The sequence below is a fragment of the Dermacentor andersoni genome, chromosome 1, assembly GCF_023375885.2.
Source record: "Dermacentor andersoni chromosome 1, qqDerAnde1_hic_scaffold, whole genome shotgun sequence".
NCBI lineage: Eukaryota > Metazoa > Arthropoda > Arachnida > Ixodida > Ixodidae > Dermacentor > Dermacentor andersoni.
The window spans coordinates 259,990,886-260,014,237 of record NC_092814.1 but is presented as its reverse complement, the minus strand read 5'-3'; the positions used below and the strand labels follow the sequence as shown (position 1 = coordinate 260,014,237).

General features: G+C 47.6%; 1 protein-coding gene across 1 annotated transcript in view; it reads right to left on the bottom strand.

Moving 5' to 3' along the window:
• The window catches only part of LOC126548419 (uncharacterized), a 115,244-nt gene extending 95,282 nt beyond the window's left edge, over positions 1-19,962 (bottom strand). The window contains exon 1 of the mRNA XM_050196560.3: positions 18,529-19,962. Within this exon, the coding sequence (XP_050052517.1) occupies positions 18,529-18,549 (21 nt within the window). The 5' untranslated portion in view covers positions 18,550-19,962. The remainder of the gene's footprint in view (positions 1-18,528) is intronic.
• Positions 19,963-23,352: the final 3,390 nt, after the last annotated feature.

Genomic DNA, 23,352 nt, shown 5'->3' with positions numbered 1-23,352 from the left:
ATGTTTGTATACTTTCGTCCTATATGCAATGTGTAATCTCATGGAACGTTTACGTTTCTCTGTCACAAATGTCGCAACTTTATTGTCATGAAATTTTCATGTTTATGCAGGCAGCTAGACCTCGCTCACAAGCTGTGCCGAAATGCAAACTCCAAATCAGGTGGGTCTACAGTGTGGGACGTCTACGAAGCGATGTCACGAGGACAGAGGCAACGTGTGACGTTTGTAAAGGGAAAATGGTGACGACAGGTGCATTCGCAGAAAAGCACGCCATGTATCAAGCAACATTCAGGGATTCTGCACCTCTTGTGTCGCAGTGGGACATACGTCCATTATGGAAGTTGGGCCACGAACGGACATAAGCCTAGTGGCACGTACCGAATGGCTAAATCAAAGAAAATAAGGTAAATCAAAGAACGCGTCAAATATAATTCGTCATTCTATTAACAGATTGGTTTGCTTTAGCGATATTTGTGAGCCGACATTATATGTCGAGGTTTTTCTGTAGGAATCGTAGCGGGACATGCTCATTCTGAAGGACTGGACAAGAACGGGCACACGTCCAGTTGAACACATTGAGTGGCTAAATCAAACAAATCAAAGTAAATATTTATTTACCTTATCAATAAATATCTAAAAAAAATAAGTCGGGGTCCGATTTTTTCTCGTCACAACCATATGAGGTCTGCAGGTAATGAAGCCGAGGAACACGTGCACTTGAGAAAATATTTGTTGTGCTCAATTAAAATGTAGAAATTATGGGATAGAGGGAAAATGAAAGTGGACGAAAAGAGCAACTTGCTGCCCGTGGGACCCGAACCCACATCCTCCACAAATATTTTTTTTTTACTTTTGAACGAAGTTATGGCACGCTAAATGGTGCGGCCATCGTATTCATTGTTCGTCCTCTCTGGCCCTACGCGGGTTCGTTGTAAATTAGCGTGAACGAAGAAATAATGCATGTTAAATTGATGAAGAAAAAAAACTACATTGTCTATGCTGTACTTACGTGCACTGTGCTTAAAACTGCACAGGCTAAAACAAACGTAGACAGATCCAAAATTCGCTCATATTACGAAACACGGATATACCGGATATACCGTGATGAATTTACATTAAATGAAGCCAAATAAAGCAATAGAGATTTCTTGTTTTATTTGATCGCACATGAGCGTTACCCTTACGTGTTACTTGTTTATAGATAATGGAGCTATAAGACCTTCAAGCAGCAGTGTATACGGAATTCTGAATGCCAATAGAACAGTGTATTGTTGTGCCATTACCACCAGCCCGGATTCCGAATCTACAAGATGCAGAATTTATCCTGCGAGCGCCCTTTGGACAAACCCGGGGCTGCGCCGAAAGGCACAGCGCCCTAATTCTCCCTTGACAAATCAAGATGCTGAGCCGTCAGGCAGCGGTGTCCTGCGGAGAAGTGTCGGCAAGCGACATGTCCAAACGTGCAATCAAGTGCCAGACAGCCCGGCGCCGTACCTCCCTTTGCCGGGAGGTCACCGCGCCCGCCAACTTTGAACGGGGTGGCCAGCGCGGTCGCTGGTTGGACCTCTCGGACGACCGTCGAGTGCTGGCTTTGTATTGGGCCGTTTGAGTGACAATGGTTTCTCGGGCCATTATAAGCTGCGACGCGGCCGCCTGGAAAACCGGATCCGCCGACCCACCGGGAGCAGAGTGCCGCTCTCGAGTGGAGTGAGATGTGTCACGCGTTTTCGCCGGACGTCGCCGTGCGGGAATAGTCGCGTTTGCTGTGAGCTCTCGGCCCCCGTGCCGGTCCGATCTTGTCCTGTATAATGAGCTGTATATAATGTATAAAATCCCTTTCGTTATTCTCACCGACGCCTGACTCGGAGTCTTCGCTACCAACGCTCTGTCACGAAACGGGTGACGAGCGCTACGGGTCCACCTCAAAGTCGTAATAGTGGTGGCACCGGTGCAAAGTCGTAACAGTATTTAAATTTACATTCCTGGCAATTTTATTCCCTCAAACTCTAGCACAATATGTTTCATTCGTCGAGATTCAAGGGTGAGATTAAATGACTAGAGATTTGCCCAAGAATAGGCGCTTATGCCTTCGCCATAAATTGATGTAGAACTATTTAGCAAATGTAGTAAGGGCGTTCATATCAAACAGTAACGCACGAGCTTAATGAACAAAAGAAGCGAGGTGCGCCTTGTATCAGTGACACTCCAGTAACGATAAACCGTCTCTTCGCAGAGACGTTTTATCGAGAGCCTGATGCGGGTGCAATGATGTGCGTTTGAAGCTTTTTTTTTTTGTATGTTGCGCAGTGCATGCTTTTATATGTTGCACGCAATTGTAAGCAGAATACACAAGTGAATGTTGGCTCGCACCTTGTCCCCTCTCCCTTTTTTATTTCCATTTTGCGATAAATGACCATAGGTCTTACGGTCTGACATTGTGCGGTATGAGCCGACTAGCCCAGCAACACGTACTACTGGGATAATGAACAGAAGATGTAAGTTTACCTTTCTCTTTTTACCAGTTCATTTGGTAGCAACAACTCCACTGGAATCTTTCTTGAATCCCTAACAATCCAGATCACCGAGCACGTACTTAATCTTAATGACGGCAACTTTCCCCACGTGTACTCATGTTGCTTACGTTGCATCTTAAAGGAAACATAACCGGACCATTTTCGCCTTCAGCTTCATTGTGAACAAGGCTCCCGTGCGGGAGCCGAAACGTCTTACTTTTATAAACTTTCGTGTTTGCGGTGTCCGCTTTATTTGTTGTCCTGTATCTTCCCGACCAGACGGGTTTCCGTCTAATTCTTTATTTCAACTCCACTGAAGTTAATGGTCAACTGTCTCTAGCAAATAGTTTCTGTGAAGCCCGGTATCTTTACAATTACCGAGAGATGGACCACGCGTTGCTTGAGCTCAATGGTAACGGGCCCGGAATCGGGCAGCGCCAGGCCAGGCTGGGCCTGAATTTTCGAGCCCAGGCCGGTTACAGGCCAGGTTTGAAACCAACAGAACGGGCTCGGGCGGCCCAGTGCATTTCGGGCTGGGTCTAAGCTAGAAAAAACGGCCTGTGCAGTGCTCTGCGTTGAATACCCGATCTTTTCTTTCACTGACGCGCAACCGGGAGTACTATAGATAGAGAGAGAGAGACAAAATAACAGAAGAAAGGTAGAGAGGGTAACTAGAGTAACTGTCCGGTTAGCTATTTGGCAGGGGTAGTGGGGGAGGGGAAAGGCTAGAAAAAATTTGGAGAAAAGAACGAACTATGTGAAAATAATCTGTCCTCCCAAACGTGATGAAGGTGCCTGACAACCATTCTGAACGTTCATACAGTCCCGATGCTTTTAAAGCAACGCGGGCTGGCGCTGGCTCCGACCAGGGTGCGCGGATTCTACGTACTTTTTTTACGTAAGGGGTGTCCCGGTTGTCAAGCGCCAAGGAGCCGCGCGGGAGAAGCACACAGCTGTAACGTCGGCTCTACGCTTTCTCCAGCGGTGCGCACTGAGTGGCCGCATGCCCGACAGGGCGTACAAGCGGTATACGGAGAACGCTGCTACATCACACGAGGCGTGGCCGAGCCGCCGAAGAAACAGCGTATACAGAGCACTCGAGCAAACGCACATACGAACGTATACACGGAACGTATATATAGTAGCCCACTATACGTCGCCGTCATAGCCCGCGACGGGTCGACTCGCACGGGCGGTGCGCAAATCAGAGCGCGGCGGGAGGCGCATGATATCTCGGCTTCGCGGGCTCGAGTCGCGAGAGACCGAACACGGCGCCGCGAAACAAGCGGGCAACGGCGGCGCGCAGCGCTGCATCCGCCGAGCGTGGATAACGACCGCGCCTCCACGCACGCGTGAACTTCGCGAAGAAACGAGAGACCGGCGGAGGACCCGTCGGTTGCGCGGTGTACATACACGAGACGAACGCGACGATACGACTGAATGGGCGACCAGGTTGGCGGCCGAGGTCGGCACCGGTGCGCGCTAATAAGTAAGCTGCGGTGGTCAAAACTGGATGGAAACAATCAGATTTCATACCCGGTCGTTGTTTACACTGGCCGCCCGCATAACGGAAAGCCCGCTAGCGCGGCTCCGCGGTCCTGCCCCTTTCGTTCTTCTCCGGCGGACCCGCAGCGACCGCGGTCGAGGGCCGCCTGCCGTAAATGTGGTGGGCGGGTCGAGCGGACAAGTCAAGCGGACGAAACCTGTTTGCATATTGAGTTCTCGTTCCGCGCGCGCGCGCGCGCCTCTGTCGGCTGTCCGGCGGGGGATTCGCTCTAATTCTCGCTCCCCGTCTCCGGTCGCTTATGGGGGGGGTTCGATCGCAGCGCCGCGGCCTTTGTGTCAACGCCAAGTCACGAATGTTCGTCGGCATGCCTTTTTTACAGGGGAGGGCGACTTGGACTGTTTGGTAGGGCATTTGATTTCGGACGCAGAGCTCGCATCCACAATGGTGTTGCAGCAAAGCGGCTTACGTGCACCAGCGTTGCGTATGTGTCCGCTAACCTAGTTGTCTTGTATTCTGGCGCTGTATTAGTTACGTCTCCAAAAGTTTCCTTTCGCTTCCCCAATTTCTCTCGTCCCCCTTTTAAACGCGTGCGCTACTTTTGAGTGCGTGGACGCGGGTACCACTAAACGTCAAGACTGATGGTGCAAAAAGCGATTGGCAAGGTTGTAGTAGAGAGAAACAGAGGCGACGAATCGTTATACTTTTATTTATTTATTTATTTATTTATTTATTTATTTATTTATTTATTTATTTATTTATTTATTTATTTATTTGAATATACTGCCGCCCAGGAAGAGCTACTGCAGGACTGGGTACAAGTCTACAGTGCAAGATTCAGAAGGGTAAACACGTTTCTATAGCAACTGAACTAGAAGTTATACAAGAATAGAGGAAATGCTTACTAGGCTGTGTTACCACTGAGTGCAAAAGAGGAAACATGTTTGCAGCAACGCAAAGAGAAATTACACAGGAAATAGGGGAAGTATTATTAGGCTGCATTACAAGCTAGCGCTCCGGAAAAAAAAATGCCTTTGATGAGAGGAACCCGATATTGCCAGATAAACGATTTCATATATAGATAGTGTGTAAGAAAAAAACTGTATTTAAATGCATTAGTGAGAGGGAAAAAAGGTTTCAGGTTAAGTCCATGATAACTGCAGGTTGAAGACTTAATTTGGAAACAGATAAGCTGTTTCCAAATTAAGATAACCTCCGCAGAGTTCGCGCATTCTTTTTTTTCTTGCGTAGAGATGTCGGTGCTCTAAACTGTCAGAGGGCGTAAACTCATTGTCTTTCGTGCCCGTGCGTGAATCGCGAATAGCGCGAACTTAAGCAGAAGCGAAATAGCCGAACAGGTACAGCTCTGGCGCATTTGTGATGGGCTGCAGTCTCTCTCCTGTTTTCCTACGTTTTCCGTTATTATTACATTAATTTTTTTCATTTACCATGGGTTAGCACATGGCATGTTCTAATTTAATGCGTATAGCCTTCTCCATATAAAAAAAAGGGAAAAGCTGCAATGTGGTCTGTGGAACATATTGCACATAGAGAGAGAGAGAGAAGGGAAAAAGGAAAGGCAGGGAGGTTAACCAGACTGAGTCCACTTTGCTACCCTACACGTGGGGAGGGGAATGGGGAGTGATAAAAAAGAAGAAAAAGAGAGAGAGAGAGAGCATGAGTCTATAGTGCACTTGCACATGCACTAAGCAAGGTGCAGCATGTCTACAGTCGGGCACTCAAGCCTGTTGCTTTCAGGTAGTGAAGAAGCGCTCGAACTGCTTTCTGGGCTAATGAACATATTAACTGTTCGTCGTCTGTAGGCTGGTCTGTCCATATCCCTGCCCCTCTATGCGCTTTCTCTCTTGTGGCCTTTTTCCCTGGACACAGTCCAGAAGGGCAAGCATTCGCTGCAGACGCGCGGGGGCAGATCACTTTGACCACTTCACGGGGTTTCAGGTGCTGGGCCCCAGGTTCAGGCTATGGATGGTGTATAAGGGCCACAGCCCGAAATTTCCGTTTAGAAAAAAAAGAAAGAGACTTCCACCACCAGAGTGAGTCTATGAGGAAGGGAGCTTACACACTGGGAAAGGGTGTGAATAGGGCGCATGTGTCCCGTAGGTGCATAGATTTCTACAAAGATGGGAGCGGGAGTCGGAGGGAAGGGACGGCCCACCTAGTTTCCCTTTTAGTAGATACAGACGTATAGCTATAGACGTTAGCGGCACATACCCACTCGGGAGACTGGCCAAGAACCGGGCAGTTCAATGCAACAATCAGAAAAAAGAAATCTAAAATAATGTAAACACAATTTGTCAATATAGTTTTATGAGAATTAATAGATAGATTCTAGCTTATGATTTTAATAGAATGAAGGGATAAATCAAAGCATAGATACAGATGATCGAAATCAATTTTGTAGAAAGATACCTGAACCTTAAGTTCCAATTTTAGAGTCCAAATCTCTCTGTCACTACAGTAAAATCCTGGATGGCATCGCCAACCTTCCTGTCGCTGTGCCCACGGGTCGAGGCCCCCAAGGATAGTCAATTTTGAACATTTAAGTTTAACTTAAAAAGGCGTAACGGTGTTTCTAAAGTTCTTTTTCGGAAATGAGAATATCTTTGACAATAAATGAGAAAACTTTCTATTGTTTCGTGTTCCCCGCAAGAGGGACAGTTCGGTGGAAGAACCAGACCAGCTCTTTGCAGGAAAAAAAATTAGAAGCGGAATTCGGCCGCGTAGTCTAGTGATTGGGACTTGTAGTGCCTCGCCTTTGTCTTGCAGTAATGCGACAAGTGCTGAAAATCTGGGGAGCTTGTTAATTAAGGGGCGTGAAATTCACGCAGCGTCATTTGTCTCCGAAATATAGCCCCTATGATGCAAGCTTATGCCGGTAGGATTTGAATGACCGGGCCATTAAAGGACGCTTTCACCAAGGAACCTGCCATTTCCTTTAGGAAAAGGCCCTTATACCCTGGTACCGAAACCAATCTAATCAAAGCTGAATGAGGGGGCACTAACGATTTGAAAGCTCGCAAACCATGGGAGTCACCAGAAGCAGTGAGGGAGAAGCACAGAGGCAGGAAATCCGTCACGACCCCTGTGGAATATGTTGATGTATTTTGTTTACGGAGGGCTAGAATTTACAGCTAAAATTCTGCTGGAAGGATCGGGAAGTCCAGGAGGCGAAGAGAAAGCGAGCAATGAAGAATGGGAGAAAATATTGGAATTTCACACTTTTCTGCATTTTGGGAAGCGTCAGTGGCAATAACTGTCTTGATCGGTGTGTGCAAAACGTAATAATTTAAGATAGAGCTTAGCATGCGGTGCCTTTGCATTTTCAGGAAAAATGTAATCGAACTGATCGTTTTGGACGTTTGGACGTTTAAAAGTTAAACATCCACGAATTTGGACGTTTACCTGATGGATGAGAGTTTGCATAAAAATAATTTCAGGTGTGTGGAATTGAGGTCAGTACAAGCCAAAATAAAAAGGAAATCCCGCTGAGAGTTAAAGACTGTTTGTGAACGCCTTATAGGAGATTATGGTGGATGCTATATTGTCTATGCTACGCGACAATGTAGCATTTAAAATGACTGTACAGCTAACAATCGAAAGCGTGTAACAAGAGAAGGAATCCTAGCTTCCAGGTGTAAAACTTCAGTTGCTACATATTTATGTCGCCCTAAACATTGCCGCAAGGCCTGCCTCTCTAGAAGAACAAAAGGTCGAAGTTTATATCCAGGAGCTCCAGAGTACAACACACAACCAAATTCCAATACCGGGCGAGCATACGTGAGGTATATTCACAACAGCGTTCTTCTTCGCATTCCTGATCTGCTATTGCTCAGCCTACGTAGGAAACCAGTCGCACGAATACCCTTTGCTGCAATACAGTCAATGTGCGCCTTCCAAGACTGAGAATCGTCATATATCATGCCAAGATACTTGACAGTCTCTACATGTGGGATGATATCTAGATGATAAAAGAGAGAAATGTATGTGGGTTCCTTTAATGGAAATGCGAGCACCGAGCATTTGTTTGCGTTGACACAGAGATGCATCACATGAGGCCATCTTTCTATAACAGAAAATTATGTCTGTAATATTGATAATGCTCTTCGATTTCGTTTGCCGACGAGAAATACGCTATGCCATCAGCATACACATAAGTATGTACAGTACGCCGTCATGACATGGGACGGAACTCATTAGAATACTGAATAGGACTGGAGAACGCACTGCCCCTTGTGGAACGCATCTCGTCTGCGCATAGATACCTAGCCGAAGAAATGCCGCTTCGGAAGCAATAAAATTCTCTGTTCCTTAAAAATTCTGCGATGCATGCTTGAAGGTATTTTGGACAGTTAAATTTTCGAAGCTGATTGAGCAATATCACTTGCTCAACGCTATCATAACCTTTCGAGACGTCTAGAGCGACTAATGCCGCGTACTGTCTTTGGCGTCGCGCCAATTGAATACAACTTTCTATGACAATATAAGCCTGCCATATTTAGCATGGCGATTTGAAGCCAATTTGTTTCGGTCGCAGGATCGATCACCCATTAAGAAAATTTGTCAAACGAACGTTTATAACTCTTTCAATCATATTAAGAAATTTGAAGTTAACGCGACGGGCTTAATATTGTCTAATACATAACTCCGATGGCAATTTTCCACTCCAATGGAAGCCATGCCCTTCTGACAGAAAAACTGAAGATGCTTAATAAATAATCTTGTGATTCTTCGTATAAAATTTTCAGCATGGACGAAGTGATTCCATCGGGGCCCGGAGCCGCTGGTTTATGCCCTCCTCCTTAGTTTTTTCTTCTTCTTCGTCTTCTTTCTTTTCGCGTGCTGGAACGTTCCTTCGGGGTCTACCACAAAACTTCAGCGGTTTTTGTGCCAGCCGGCAAATATAAAGTATTTCGCAAAACTGCTAAGGTTCAATATACACACATTTACGACCGCATCGTGCGCTTAGTCAACCTATACTGATTGGACAGGGGTAGCTGCAGACACGCGCGCAGCCGAAAAACCCGGGCACCTCGGACGTGAGCTGCATTCGAACCCGGAAGAGGAGACCTCGAGACACGCACGGGCGACAAACGCTAAAACCGGAAGGCACACTTCGCGTGCACGCGAACGCGGGGATCGCGATTTTTTCGTCGCGTGAATCGCCAAGATCTGCAGAGACGGAAGTGACAACGGAGGCCAGGTTCGACCAAGTTCAATGCGGCCAGCCGCAGTTCGGGATTGCGAAACAACGCGCGCGCGCCAACGGGTACAAAAATTTAGCCCCTCTGCAAGCTCGCAGCTGTAGCAATGCCGGACGTAAGTGCGGCAAGCAGCGGAGGCATTTAGGAAGTGTGTGCGAGCGCGTGTGTGCGTGGTGCAATACACACGCACACCAGTGACCTCCAACGAATCACGGTGACATCCCGTGGAGCGCTATCAGCAGGAAAAGTCGTTACGATTGCCACTCACGTCCGCGCGGCATTCCCAGGGGTCAGTCCTAAAATTCCGCGCGTTCGAGGAACAATCTACGACGAATCCCTTCGGTCATGCGAGCTGTAGATATATGCGGCCTGTGGAGAGGCGGCGCTGCCATCATTATCTGTCGAATTCAGAACATACGGTATACGTGTATATGCAGACAAACCTTGTGTTCTGCCATCGCGACTGTCGAGAGTCTTATATAGTGATAAGCAGGTTGAATCGTAGGAAGAAAAGCCCCCCCGCCACTTCGAATCGTGCCTGGTGCGAGGTAACGAGACGATGATATGGGCGTCACGATCGACCCCGCATGCATTTCGTGGTCCCTTCCCATACATAGGCATACTAAACTGTGACTGCGCGACAGGTCAGGTTTGTATATTGAAGGCGAAGCCTGCCACAGGCTACAGTGTCGTCTTCTTTTTTTTTCTGTCAGAAGTATCGCAACCTAGTTTTTCGTACTGGCAGAAATTATCGTTGTCTATGCGATCTGTTTTATTTTCTGCTGTAACTACTGAGCAAACATACCCGTCCACCTGCCGCAAAACAGGCATAACCAACTATAAACTAGCAGCGGCACTACAAGAAACTCCCCATTATTCCCATGCTCCGTTTCGACCTAGTTGATATAAACATTTATTGCTTCGTAAGCGCGTGGTTCAAGCCTTCAGCCCACAAGATAAGCCAGAGGTCAATCCCATTTCATTATTCTTCTCTCCCTCTCAGGTTCTATACGCTGCGTGTGGATTAACGGTGTACGCGTCGACTGCAGCATACGTCCGCCTATTCTATTTTTTTGCGTAGGCAATTGTTGCAGACCGAGAACAACGTTCTCGTAACATCTTTGAGTATAGCCTAGTGTCAATCCTCGCCCTCGTCCATGCATTGTACCACTTGAAAACGGTAAACGAAGTAGCCGATTATTAAACGTCTTTATCATGATGTTGCGGGTAAGACTGTTCCACGGATTGTCCTGTCGCACACGTTTGCCTATAGTCTCTTCCTTCACCTTCAACACATTTCCCTGGTGAGTTCTATGCCAACAATTTGCTTTTCCCGAATGGTCTATAAATGACCGTTTTCTACAAGTGCAACAGTGCACGGAAACGCATAATCTTTCCCAGTCTCTGCATGCACTTCACTGCACCATAACCGAACGAATAACAGTCGCGTAAAAAAAAAAAAAAATATGACAACGTACAGCAAGCGGGGAGCGATACATGTAGGCAATGATTTTATAAAAAGTTAATGGTGGTACAACTATAGTTTACACGGACCACATTAAATGAGCTAGACGCTACACATTATAGAATGATAAAACTACAGTGGCAGTTAGACAAGACACCTAACCCGCGAAGCTATATTAGACTTATAGATATGAAGAGACTGTTCGAGCTTTTGTTCCTCTTACGTTTGTATGTAAAAAAAAGGAAAAAGAAATCTCAGCAGTCACGCTTATCGGCGCAGATGCATTTGAATAAAAGCAATCGAACTGAACCTGAACCGAAGAAAGATAGTAACTTCTACCAGTTCGGAACGAAATGATCCAAGCGCTAGCCCACGACAGGGATATAGTAAATAAATTTCGCTATTTTCCAAAACATCCCTTGATTTCTTCAGTGTCGGCGCGCCCCACTAGCAGTTTGTGGAGACTTACAAAAGGCGTTGTACGCGATAATGGGGGCAGGCGCTGCGCATTTATAGATAACTACGGGGGCAACTCGACCGAGATCCTTGAAGTTCCGAATTTAGCCATGCCTGCTGATCTCCGCGGCAACGTTGCTTCTATATGCAAATACGTTCTGGGTCCCATAAGTTCAATGCCGAAGCGAAGTCACGCCCTATACAGCACATAAGATAACGTGAGGCACCCTATACACTTTGGCTTTTAGAGGAAGACCAAACGAAACGCGACTATGGTGAAGAATGCAATAAGAACGATCAAGAACTCTGTCGCAGCGAGAAAGGCGATAGTTCTGACTGTAAACACGTGATGCACCTTGCGCGTAATCAGACAGCCCGATATCGAGAAGTATGTCTAACGTTATCCCTTGCCGACGCCGGGGCACTGAGACAGGAATCGCTTGAAGCGTCAAAGAAGCTGTAACTCAGAAACAGGTACTTACGTCGCTGCACGGAAAGTAGCATCGAAACGCTGCTGGGCTTATGCAACAGCGCTGGTTTGATTAAGTCCACAATCCTAAGCAAAAATTCTGCCCGAAACAGCGTGGCCTAACTAGAAAAAAATATGACGCAAGTAAGAGGCGATCGGATAAGACGCAGACCTTCGGATATGAGATAGCTTTAATTATGATAGATTTGCGAATGGCACTTATACTGCTGCCGCAGCAAGAGATAATTGTGCCGTTCACAAAGCAAACTTGCTTGCATTATTTTGTTTTTTATGTTTTCAACTACCATGTTAACTTTCCTTGACCGTGTAGAAGCGTGTCTTTTAGGTGACAGTTTGTCTTTTATGTCCGACTAGAAAACCTCCCGTACTTTCCTCATCGTATCCTTTTACACCATCTGAAAAAAAAAAAAAAATGAATAGTGGGGACCAAGGCATAAAAGAACGGCCGGGCAGCGCGTCGGAAAGCGGCTGACTCTCGTTCCCTCACTCCCGATCGAGGCAAATGCACCGACATAACCGCACTTTTTGCTGTCACCTTATTAATTTCAGCGCGAAGGAGCCGAGCCTTACAGTTGTCACCTTCTCTTTAGCTCTTTCTTTTGCAGCATGCTCGAAACTCTGTGCGCGCGGCAACAACCCAGCATTATACTACCAGTCCATGCTACGCTGTGCTTGGTATGTTCCGCCTCAACAGCGTGGCATCACCCTGATGAAGAAGCGCCTGCCCCCATTTTGCAGAGCAAGGAGGTGCGCAAAAACACTGAGAAAAGAAAGAACGAAAACAACGAAACGGCTTCTGAGGTACACGAGCGAGAAAACCAGAGCAACTGGTCGCCTCTCCTACATTCCCCAGATGCGGATGACCGCGCGCGCTGCCTTGCTCGGAGCTCGTAGATGAGGCGTGTCGCAATCGGGAGAGGAGGGGATCCCGGAGGCAACAGGCGTCAAATGACCAACGGTGCGAGTTGCCCGCGCAATGGCAATCTTTGCGACCGCGTCGGTGCCACGGCAAGTGGTAGCTGGCGAAGCCTCATGTTAGCAGGCGTTCGCCGCCTTCGGCTTACAGCACAAATGGGGCACTGCGACAAGCGGAGAGGGTGTATGAAGCTCGGGTGCAGAGTGCTCGGAATATGCATAAGCGAAAGGCAGCTATTATCAAGAAAACAGCGTGAACATGGTGCATATAAAAAGAAGACGGTTACGCAACGCTGTCTACCGACTTTCATGTTTGTAATTGAGCTGACGGCGCTGTTACGACCGCTTACGAATTAATAAGCTCCCAAGCGTGGACTGTTGGGCCAGTTGGTGCATCATGTGGTGTCGTTGAGCGGAAATATGGGCGTCTGTCCTATCCACTTCGTTTTTTCCCGCCCGTATTTCTGCTCAGCGACACCACATAATGAGCTCCCCTTGACCTTTGTTAAACGGACTTTGTCCAACTGCTTGTGAATGAATGAATGAATGAATGAATGAATGAATGAATGAATGAATGAATGAATGAATGCGTATGCACGTTAGTAAACAGCAGGTGTACTCGCTTTTCCATGAGAAATACTGATCTCGAAAACCATCGAATCTGACAAAAAACTTCAAAACTGAAGACAGAACGCAGCAAAACACGACGAGCGTCAGGCAGGCGCTTGCAAAGGAGGTAACTGTCTGGTCCTCTTACTACAAGGTTAGCTAGCATGTGTGTGAGCATTCCTCAAGCAACCTCGAGCCCCTGGGTCGTTGCCGAGGCATGCCACCCTTCGTTTTCGGTTATCAGAACTGTCGAAACACGTCCATGCCTTGTTCGTCCACTAATATAAGGCGAGATGCATGTACAAGCTCAAGCGGTACGTCTGCACGTCCCGGTTTACAGCGAAGCTGTTAGCCTCTAGTTGGTCCGGATTTTTCACTGCGCGTCCTCACTGAAACGAAATACCTTCAGCGATTAAAAAAAAGAACCTTCAGTGGTTGCAGTGAAAAGTGCCTACATTCTATGATGCCCGCATACAACATACATCACAACAATCGTTTCAATGAAGAACAAGCACAAACAAGCATCAAACCATACCATTGATGATAAGGCGCTCCTAATAACAATGCCGAAGCCCGTAGCACTCCCCGCATACGTTTCCTGGCAACGATTCGGAAGCTACCGCGGCGACGGCAGTTTCCGGCGTGGGTAATGACGTCACTAGCATTTCATATATAAAAGAACCAGTCTAGCGGCTGATTTGATTTGATGTTGCATCTCCGCTATGGGAAGGCAACGCATAGTTAGAGCTCTCGAGGAGCAGCGTGAAACCGAGGAGCGGCAAAGGGAAAAGAAACAGCAATACCACCAGCGGCGGCGTCCGAAAAAAAAAAAAAAAAAAAACTTTACTCCCATTACTACCAATACTCGAAAGCAATAAATATTTGCATATACCCCCCTCAGCAGTTGTAGTGGTGCTTTTCAACAGCTTCGCCGGACATCCACATTCGTAGGGCCGGGATGGCGAGTCAAAATTTTTTCACGCCGTTCCCAAGATGAGCACAAGGTTTTTCCTGGGAGCGCATTGGCAACGCCAGGCGCGTCGCTCAGAGTCACGCAAGCCAGGTCACGCTAGCGCATGCAGCCGGGCACGTAGCGAAACCAAACCAAGCAGAAACATCAACGCACAGCTTGGGCCGTGCATCTTCCACAATGCAGAAACCAGTTCCAGAGTCAAGACGCCAAGCAGCTGAGCGACGAGTAGCATTTAACGTATACGAGGGCGTCATCTTCTAAGTTCACCGGGTGATCAGATGCGCATCGCATATCTCTCGGGCGAGCTTATGCGGTCGCGGAAGAAACGCCACAGAGCATACTTCTGCCTCGAATAGAACCACCTGCACAGGCCGCACAGCTTATAGCGCGGTAGACAGCAAGCCGATAGGTTTCACCGCGCGTACGGCTTTATGGGGTATTGCGTCATAAGGCATCGACTGACGAGCCTGGCGTTGCGAACTGGCGCTTAGTGAGGGCAATTTGGGTTCTGTTGTCGACGCAGTTTTTCCTCAATTTATACCGATATAAATTCATCCTAGGGCAAATTCGTTCCAGAAAACGAGCCTTGGCTGCCCTTTACGAGGAGATTACGACAAGAAAGATGCAAGCCAGCTACATAGAAAAACAAATATGCGCATCTCCCAGACAAAACTGTTCCTGAAAATCATGCGCGAAACATTTGCGCGGGTATAGTAGCTCGGATAAAGCTGGGATATTATGCTTCTGTGGCACATGCGCCTGGTGAGGAAAAAAATGTGTTCTCTACTGATATTTTGGTGAGAAGGCGAGACTGTTTAGCTACGCAATATATGCGCCCGCGCAAAGAAACCTCGTACCCAAATTTATTTTTTTACCCTTCACTGCCCATGTGCAAAGCCATAGAGTCAAAAGCCAACCTACTTTGGATGAGAGAGGAAAAAAAGAAAAAGAATATAATAGCCTTTTTTTTTAAACACTGAATACATTTAGATGAGACTGCATGGATAATTTTTTTCCAGTATATCTCTTCTATATACGCCCGCTTTCCTCGGCTCAAATTGCAATCAGCAACGCAACATAACAAGCTTAACAGAGTGCTATAACTGTGGTTTTTCCCACGTCTATTTGTTAATTAGGTTTCACCAATTCAGGGTCGCTGGTTAGTTTTCTGGCCACGGCCGCCGCATTCCAGTAGGGGCGGAATGCAAAAACGTTCGTGATACTGTGCATCTGGTGCACGCTATAATGAACCCCAGGGAGTCAACATGATTCCGGAGTCCCCACTACGGCGTGTCTCATGAGTTGTAACCCATGTATGCAATAGCGGCACGTTAAAGCCAATAATTTATTTTATTTTACTAATTCAGTGCAGAACCCGCCGACATGACTATGAAATCATGATCTAGGCCACGGCGACCTCAATTCCATAGGCAAGGGTTGCAAACACCCTCTTGAGCACTGAGATTTCAGCACCGGTTAAATAAATTTTGTTGGCTCTACATGTACAGCGCGAAAACACGGGGAAGGCGGGAGATGGAAATTCAAGACGATGAGCAAGACGAGAACAAGGTGAAAGCAGGAGCCAACTTTTCGACTAGTGGACTTGTCTTCTTCAAGGCGAGGAAGACAACACGAACAGGCGCAAGCACGCACTGCGCTGTGTGGATCTACTCCTGTTCGTCCTGCCTTCCTCGTGCTGTAGCACTTACAGTCATGAACCACGTAACAGGCTCAACATTCCGCCAAAGCTTTTGGCGGTCAACATTAATCAGATACCGGCCCTGCGGCCGTCTCTCATAGACCTTGGTGCAACTGTGGGATGTCAAAACCCATTCAATCAATTGTTATTCAATAGAAAAATACGAAATAGAGTTATCAGTTCAACTTCAAGCTGCACAAGCGTCGCTAGATAGCGCAAGCCAGAAGTGCTGAAACTCCGCTTATACCGTACAACACGCTTCATCACGTTACAGTGCTTCAGTGGATACCGGCTGTCGTGCAACGTCCTTGAAAACATGGCAGTTGACGCAGCTGCACGATAGTCTCGCGAGAACGATGAAATAGCTGGTTTCTCACTTTCGATTGAAAAATACATGTATATCGCCAGTTCATGGAAAAGACGAATTTTATCATTGCTAAAACACATTAATATTTATCCGCATGTCCCCTGCTACATTTCTTACTGATGCTGTCGGACTGATTATTCGCTTACAGTACGGAGAAAGCACAATGGTTCAAATCTTCAAGATTCTAATCCCACGAGCAACATGCATCACAAAGGGAAGCTGCTGCTCTTCAAACATTTTTGTAAAATAGATGCTGCTAGGAACACCGTACTTCGCGAGCGTCTCTGCGGTGATTGCGATTACGTGGACTGTTTTTCTGTCTGTACTCAGTCACTGTATGTTTATACTAAGTGAAGGCCATTCCTGTGACATTTGTTCTTATATGGGGAAAACACGGGGAAGGTGGAAGATGGAAATTCAAGACGAAAATATGTGGGTATCTGAACTTGAATTTCATGAGGCTGCAAGTGCATGCACTTGCGCGTTTGAGTATCTGGCTGGTTTATTTCTACTGGAATTTTCCTTCTGTTTTGCTGCCATTGCAGCAAATATCAATACAGACGATATGAGAGCATCTGTATAAATAAATTTATAACACGTCTGTATAAAATAACATAATTCATAACGTCTGTATAAATAAATTTACAACAGACATAAAGCGACTGTACTGATTGAACAGAGGAAGTTGAAGGTTGACGAAGAGAGGCGACGCACAGGCAGCAAAAGTGTACGGACAGCAAATAAAGAAGCAAAATCAGAGGTGCGTTCCTTTCTCAGGCCCTTCGCTTTGCAATAACGAGCAGGAAATCAGTTGTTTCAGCTCATTGCTTTGGGCAAGAAACATTGCTAACAGCCACTGTAGCAAATATCAAGCGACAGCGAGTCACCATCTGTGGCTACGTGCCTCAAGACCTGAGACGTAGAGCTTTCTGATCATTTTTACGAGCGCCGTTTATGATTAATCATGCTGTGGGCATTTGTCCTGGCTTATATTCCCATAATGGTCAATGGAAGTCAGGAATAGAGGAGTCACCCCTCTAAGACAAGAATACGGCGCATCTATACCTTTGCACTTCCAGAAATAGTTTTCTTGCAGCGGGTGCCCTTACACCTGCCGGCGACCACGCGCACCAACAGTCCTTATCGTCAAGTGTGGGGACAGAGAAGATGACAGCTGAAAGCACAAGGTGCGTCGTTTGAAAAGTGGATTAGCAGAGGCATTTCGATGACCTTCTATTCCGATACCTCATCGCCAAGACCCCCCCCCCCGCATACACACACTTATTGGGAGGGGGGAGGGGGCTGCGCGTCACCGCCGACAGTATGTATCGCGAGATACCAAATGTCCCTCGTTTATCACTTTGTACATGAAGGAATCCTGACAAACAAAAGTCTCCCCCAACACAGGGAGGAGCTTCCCGGCCACGAAGCCCCTGAGCAAAGCGAAGGTGATGACACGGATGCAGAGGATAAGCACGGCAAGGCGAGACTAGGACGAGGTGGTGCACTGCCGCTTGTATATGCATGTTGCCTTTGAGAAGGACTTGCCGCTGCATTCTTGACTTCTAATTGGCTATAGAAGCGTCGATCTATATATATATATGACTTTGTATGAGTCTCGCTCATCTGGGAGAGAGGGGTAGAAAGCAACAAGCAATGTCGATTCGCAACAAACGATTCTGCCGACTACCAAATATTCTTTTATCCTGAAAGGTATTTTGTACCACTGGCGGCTACATTAGGAAACGATTAAATTTTAGTTCTAGCGTGAGTTCACGAAATTGTTCCAAAAGTCACCTCATACATTTGCAAGTACTGCGGCTGGCAGTCTCGTCTGGGAAAACATGCCATCAAGCCACTTGGTGGATCGAAAGTATGCGCAAGCTCCCCATTAAGAGCTAAATGGTGTTTCGAATTTAAATCAATACATTGAGTGGTAGTCGCAGTGTGAAAGAGGTGCGGCATGTCCGGAATATGCATTCAGGACATGCTGCGACGTCCTCCGCAGTGGCGGGTCTTGGATTAGGTCCTCCCATTTCAGTTTATTTTAGAGTCATTTTTGTTTATAGAAAACGTGCGAGCACGTGACAGGGTACCAGAGCTGTGGCCTCCGCGGCTCGAACATTGGTACTTTGAAGAGGGGCTTTCTGTCTTCCTTTCGGTCAAGGTAAGCTCAAGGCAAGCTGACCAGGAAGGTAAGACTTCAGTCGACCTTCCAGGTCATAAAGTAGTATCTTCGCCCTCGGCGTTAACTGTCTGAGCACATTTGCAAGCATGCAGTCGCCGATGAAACGGATCGAGCAATCAATACTCACGATGTAGTTCCAGAAAGGCATCCCATTTATGTGCACCCAGTCCGTCCAAGAAGAATTCGGCGTCCGTGCAGACTATCGCTGGATAAAGGTGGCGCAGGCAAGAACAGAAGGGCGATCTAGTATGCGGCACAAGGTGATCGCAAGCGTCGAAGGCGACGGCGCGGTCGCACACAACCAGGTCCTGTGCTGTTCTGTTCCAGAGAACGAACGCGGCACACCGAAATCGGAGCGCACCGGTGGGCGCAAGCACACACTTCTGGGCCGGCTCAGCCAAGGGTGGCGCGACCGCCAACGATGATATGGCAAATGCGGCGACAGAGCGGAACGATGAGTGCCGTCGCAGCTACGGAGACGCTGAGAGGAGGAGTCACTCGCTGTTTGCCCCGAAGACGTCACGCACGCACGCACACACGCGCACACACATACACACACACAGTGCGACGCGACGCGACAGCACCGCGACGACGTTGCCGAAGAAACGAGAGACAGGAAAGGAGGCCGCCGACCACGGCGAAGAATCTGTATCTTACTTGGAAAACAAAAAAAATCCGGCAAAGATGCTCCGCAGGAGCAGCGGGATTCACAGGCGGCCCGCACGATCCTCCCCGCCTGCGCTGACCAAACTTCCGCTCGCCCCGCTCTCAGCCTTCCTCCATCTCTCGCCGCAGTTTTTATTTTGTCTTATGTTAGCGAGAAACACACACACACACTCACAAAAAGAAGAAAAAAAAAAAAAAGCCGCGGCGGCGAGCCTCATGGTTGTACGCGGCGTGTTTCCTCAGGCAGGCCAGGAATGGGCGAGGAGAAGCGCAGTTTGCAGTGGTGGGATTGCCGCTGTACGAGACCCGTTCCCGACGCATGCCGCTGCTGGATTGCAGCTACTGGCTGCAGGCATCACGTGACAGCGCGCTAGAGTTATAGCAGTTCCTCTTTCTCCTTCAGGTCCAGTAAACGAGATGAGCTAGAAGGGGCCCGTAAACGAAAACAAGCAAAGACAAAGCGCGCTGCATTAAGGCGAGCGGGCTGAAAGAGATGAGAAAGCAAAAAAAAATAATAATAAATAAAGGAAGGAAGGAAGAGCAAGAAGTTTTCGCAGCGCCCATGGAAGCGGGGCAAGGTGGCGAGCTACACTGCGAGGGCTCGCCTCGAGCGTGCCTAAGGCGGCGGAGGGCATCGCCGCCACGGTAGCCGGCGCTCATCGAGCGCAGGAACGAATATCGGTGCGCGGAACGATTCCTTTCCTGAGCGCAGGTCGAATAAGCAGCGCCCTGGCAGCAAAGACCTCTTCCACGCTCTTGTTACTCTGGTGCGTAGTGACGACTCGCCACTCTCTGCGCCACGTTCGAGCGGAAGCATATGCGGCTACAAGTCGTTTCCCTCGCTGGAGTTCGTTCTCGACCGTCAACTTCCTATCTCACGATCCGCTGAATTGGCGTCACGTCTCGGGAAAGCCCGTGGCTGAGCCTGTTTGATTTTGCTAACTTGATTATAAGCCCATAGCATTCGCGAGTGCACGCAGTGTGTGTATGTGTGTGCGCGCGTGCGTGCGTGCGTGTATGTGCACACGTGTGCGTGCGCGTTCGTGCGTGTGCGCGCACGCGCGTGACGCTTACAAATTCACGTGACTGCGGTACTGCGCGGTTTCGTCCCGGCGGTTAAGGATGCGCGCCTAGCGGGGGGGCTCGAGTGTCAGCAACCAGAGTGTGGAGACTTGCGGTGGAAAGGCCGTATGATCAAGGTTAATGGATACCGCGGTCTCGTCTGAAAAGCACCCGAGACGCACCGCGTTATAGCGGCGCAAAGCGAGCGCTTGCGAGCCTTCCAAAAAGCAGCCGAGTGCGCTAGAGAAAAATAAAGAGAGAGAGAAAGATATAAAAAAGGTCGCCGGCGCTTTCTGGAGCGCTGGCGCGATTTGAGGAATGCCCTCGCGTTTCGTGGCAGCAAAGCGGGTTATAAGCCGCAGCAGAAACGGGGCGAGAAGAATCATCGTGTCACCGTCGTCCAAGCCGACGGCCTCTCATTCTTTCGCACGAGCCGCATCCAAGGTCGCTAAGTGCCAGTCTTTGTTGAAGCATTACTGTAGAATGAACGCTTACGTATGCCACCCTTATATGCGGCGATAAAAGGAAATGCGGGAAAGTTTTCTATTTTTTTTATGCGACTGTGACACTGCTGTAGAGCTCTTTAAGTGGTTTGTCGTCGCTATGAGCGGGCTGCGTCGCATGGCTGAGTGTAAATGGCGAACACCGACTGAATCAATGCCAATCGCCGGTCATTGGTCTGGAGGTCACATTTCTTTCTGTGGTGCCGGGTCAGAGGTTGGCGCTCGACACTAATGGCATTCAGGCGACCCCCAATACAGGGTCATTTCACTGGGTCTTATCATGCGTCGACCGTTTAACAGAGCTATGTAAAGCAAGATGTTTACCCTGACCTGATATGCGCAAGCACCATACGGCACCAGCATTAGTGGGACGGTATAACGTGCTGGACTGTGAATAGCGTCAACATTACAATCGTCCGTAGCATGAAGAGTGCGCTTGGAGCTGTCGTCTCAACAGCGTGCTGGCCACGTCTGCAAAAGGACCACGTAAACACGGGCCAGGAAAATGAATCCAAAGCGTGCACTCAGCGTCGAGGACACCCAGGCCCGAAAGAAGCGTCGTGCGGAACAGGAGCGTCTTCGTTACGCAGTGAAACGTGGTGCAGACCGCGAATGAATGTATTCAATGTATGCATACAATTATGTAATTGAATTGCGTACAGCCCCATAATTCAATTAAAGTTTAACATTTGTGCCAAGATGCGATGTGCCATATGAGGCAATGACAATGCTCAACCCTCTCAGACATTATGAACAATGACGCACAACAACGCCTCAAGCAAACACCTCTCCCTGTGTGTTTTGTGTACTATGCAGACAAACAGCAGTGGTGCAGCCAAGTAACGTGTAACACCAACTCACCACTCTCGTATTGGACTAAACGCTGAAGAAATTACACATTCGCCGCCAACATCACCGCTAATTATCGTCAACCAAAACAACCAGCGTACAAAGCTTCGCTTACATCGATTCCCACAGTGCGCGGGATCCGCCGATTTCATCACTATTATTTTATTTATTGAACTATTTATTTGTTCAAATATAAACTAAGTAGTTCAGATTATTTAAAACTCATCGCATTCGTAAGAACACCTAATTTCAAAAGGTAAAGGCATTTATCAAGAAAGCTTACCTTAGGTTTCAGAAATGCCAAACGCTATCATACAGGACGTGTACATGTGCCCGACAAAAATAAATAGAGTCTACTTGCCGGGCGGTAACTTCATTGCCTACCTAAAGAAGAGGTCGATTGATTTATTGCATTGGACACCCCAAAGCAATCCTGCATGCATTAGGGACGAGGCGATCTGCAAAGCCGGCGTCGTCAGCGTAAGTCAGCAGAGCACAGAGAAGCACCCTGTGATTGGACTTCTTCTATTGGATTTACCCACTGAGCGATCCACTGCGGCGGGGAAGGAACAGAAAGAATGCAAAATGCACTTCTGTAAGCAGTTGTAAGTACTCGGTTGATTACTTTTCCATGAAAGGGGGAGGCGGGTGTTATGAGTTTGAAAGCATGCGAGTGAGAGAAAGCGACAGCACATTCGATAATTGGGCTAGCTGGTATCCGTTCATACTGAATAGAAAAACAAAGGGGGGGGGGGGGGGGCTGCGCACCAAAACACAACACATAGAACAGAGCAGGTGACAGAAACGCGAAAGTTAGTTACGAATGCAGCATTTGTGTCGTGTGCTCCCTTCTACGTGTTGTGTTTTTTAGTACAAGACAGTACGAAATAAACGCGATAAAACAAAACAGACACGAAATATTAGCAGAATCAGGTCGAAGCGTTAACAGTCTAGTCGATCGAAGAAAGCTCCGCAACGAATGCACGCGCGAGCGGCTGCACCGAAGGTGTGCTACATTTGCAATGCTCACAGCATCAATAGCCGACAAGACGCGGAACGCCTTCTGCCTCTCAGTCTGGTGAGCGAACGCGTGTGGAGACCTCAAAATCCTCTCCTCTGCAAAATGGAAAATGTGCGAGAATCGTGTCCATGTCATCAACGCGAGCATAAGCTAGAGCCTAATGTAAAATGAAACTTACCTCATAGAAGTGTGTGTTGAAGGGTGTTCACATCCTGTACAAATATATACCCTTCGCAAGCACTACAGCATATGTATGTATGTATGTATGTATGTATGTATGTATGTATGTATGTATGTATGTATGTATGTATGTATGTATGTATGTATGTATGTATGTATGTATGTATGTATGTATGTATGTATGTATGTACAGAATCATACTTCCGAGGAATGGCCAATTCCGGCGGCCATCGATCCCTGAGCCATCTTTGCGCCATTCTTGGTATATCGGTGGCTCGACAAGGCACGAGAGAAGATGAGAAAGACTCTAGCCAACCAAGTTAATAATGAATGGCTGATTGGCCGGTGTATTTAGAGTAAAATCGCAAAAGATGCTAATCTCACTTAGAATTCTTTGAGCTCTAGTACATGGCTTTTAACTGTAATCGACTCGGAGTCCGATGTATCTCGTGTCGAGTTCTATACTGGCAGCTAACGTTAACTATCGGTATATAGCTACAGTATATAGTTATACTATATTGGTTGGTGTCGGTTAAACTAACGTTAGTCCAGCTGTTCAAAGAAAAAAAAGGATTACATCTAAAAAGACAAGGTACAACATACAATTATAAGACCCTTGGTTGTCAGAGGTCTGACGACCGAAAACCGTAGATTTTATCATTGTGTCTTG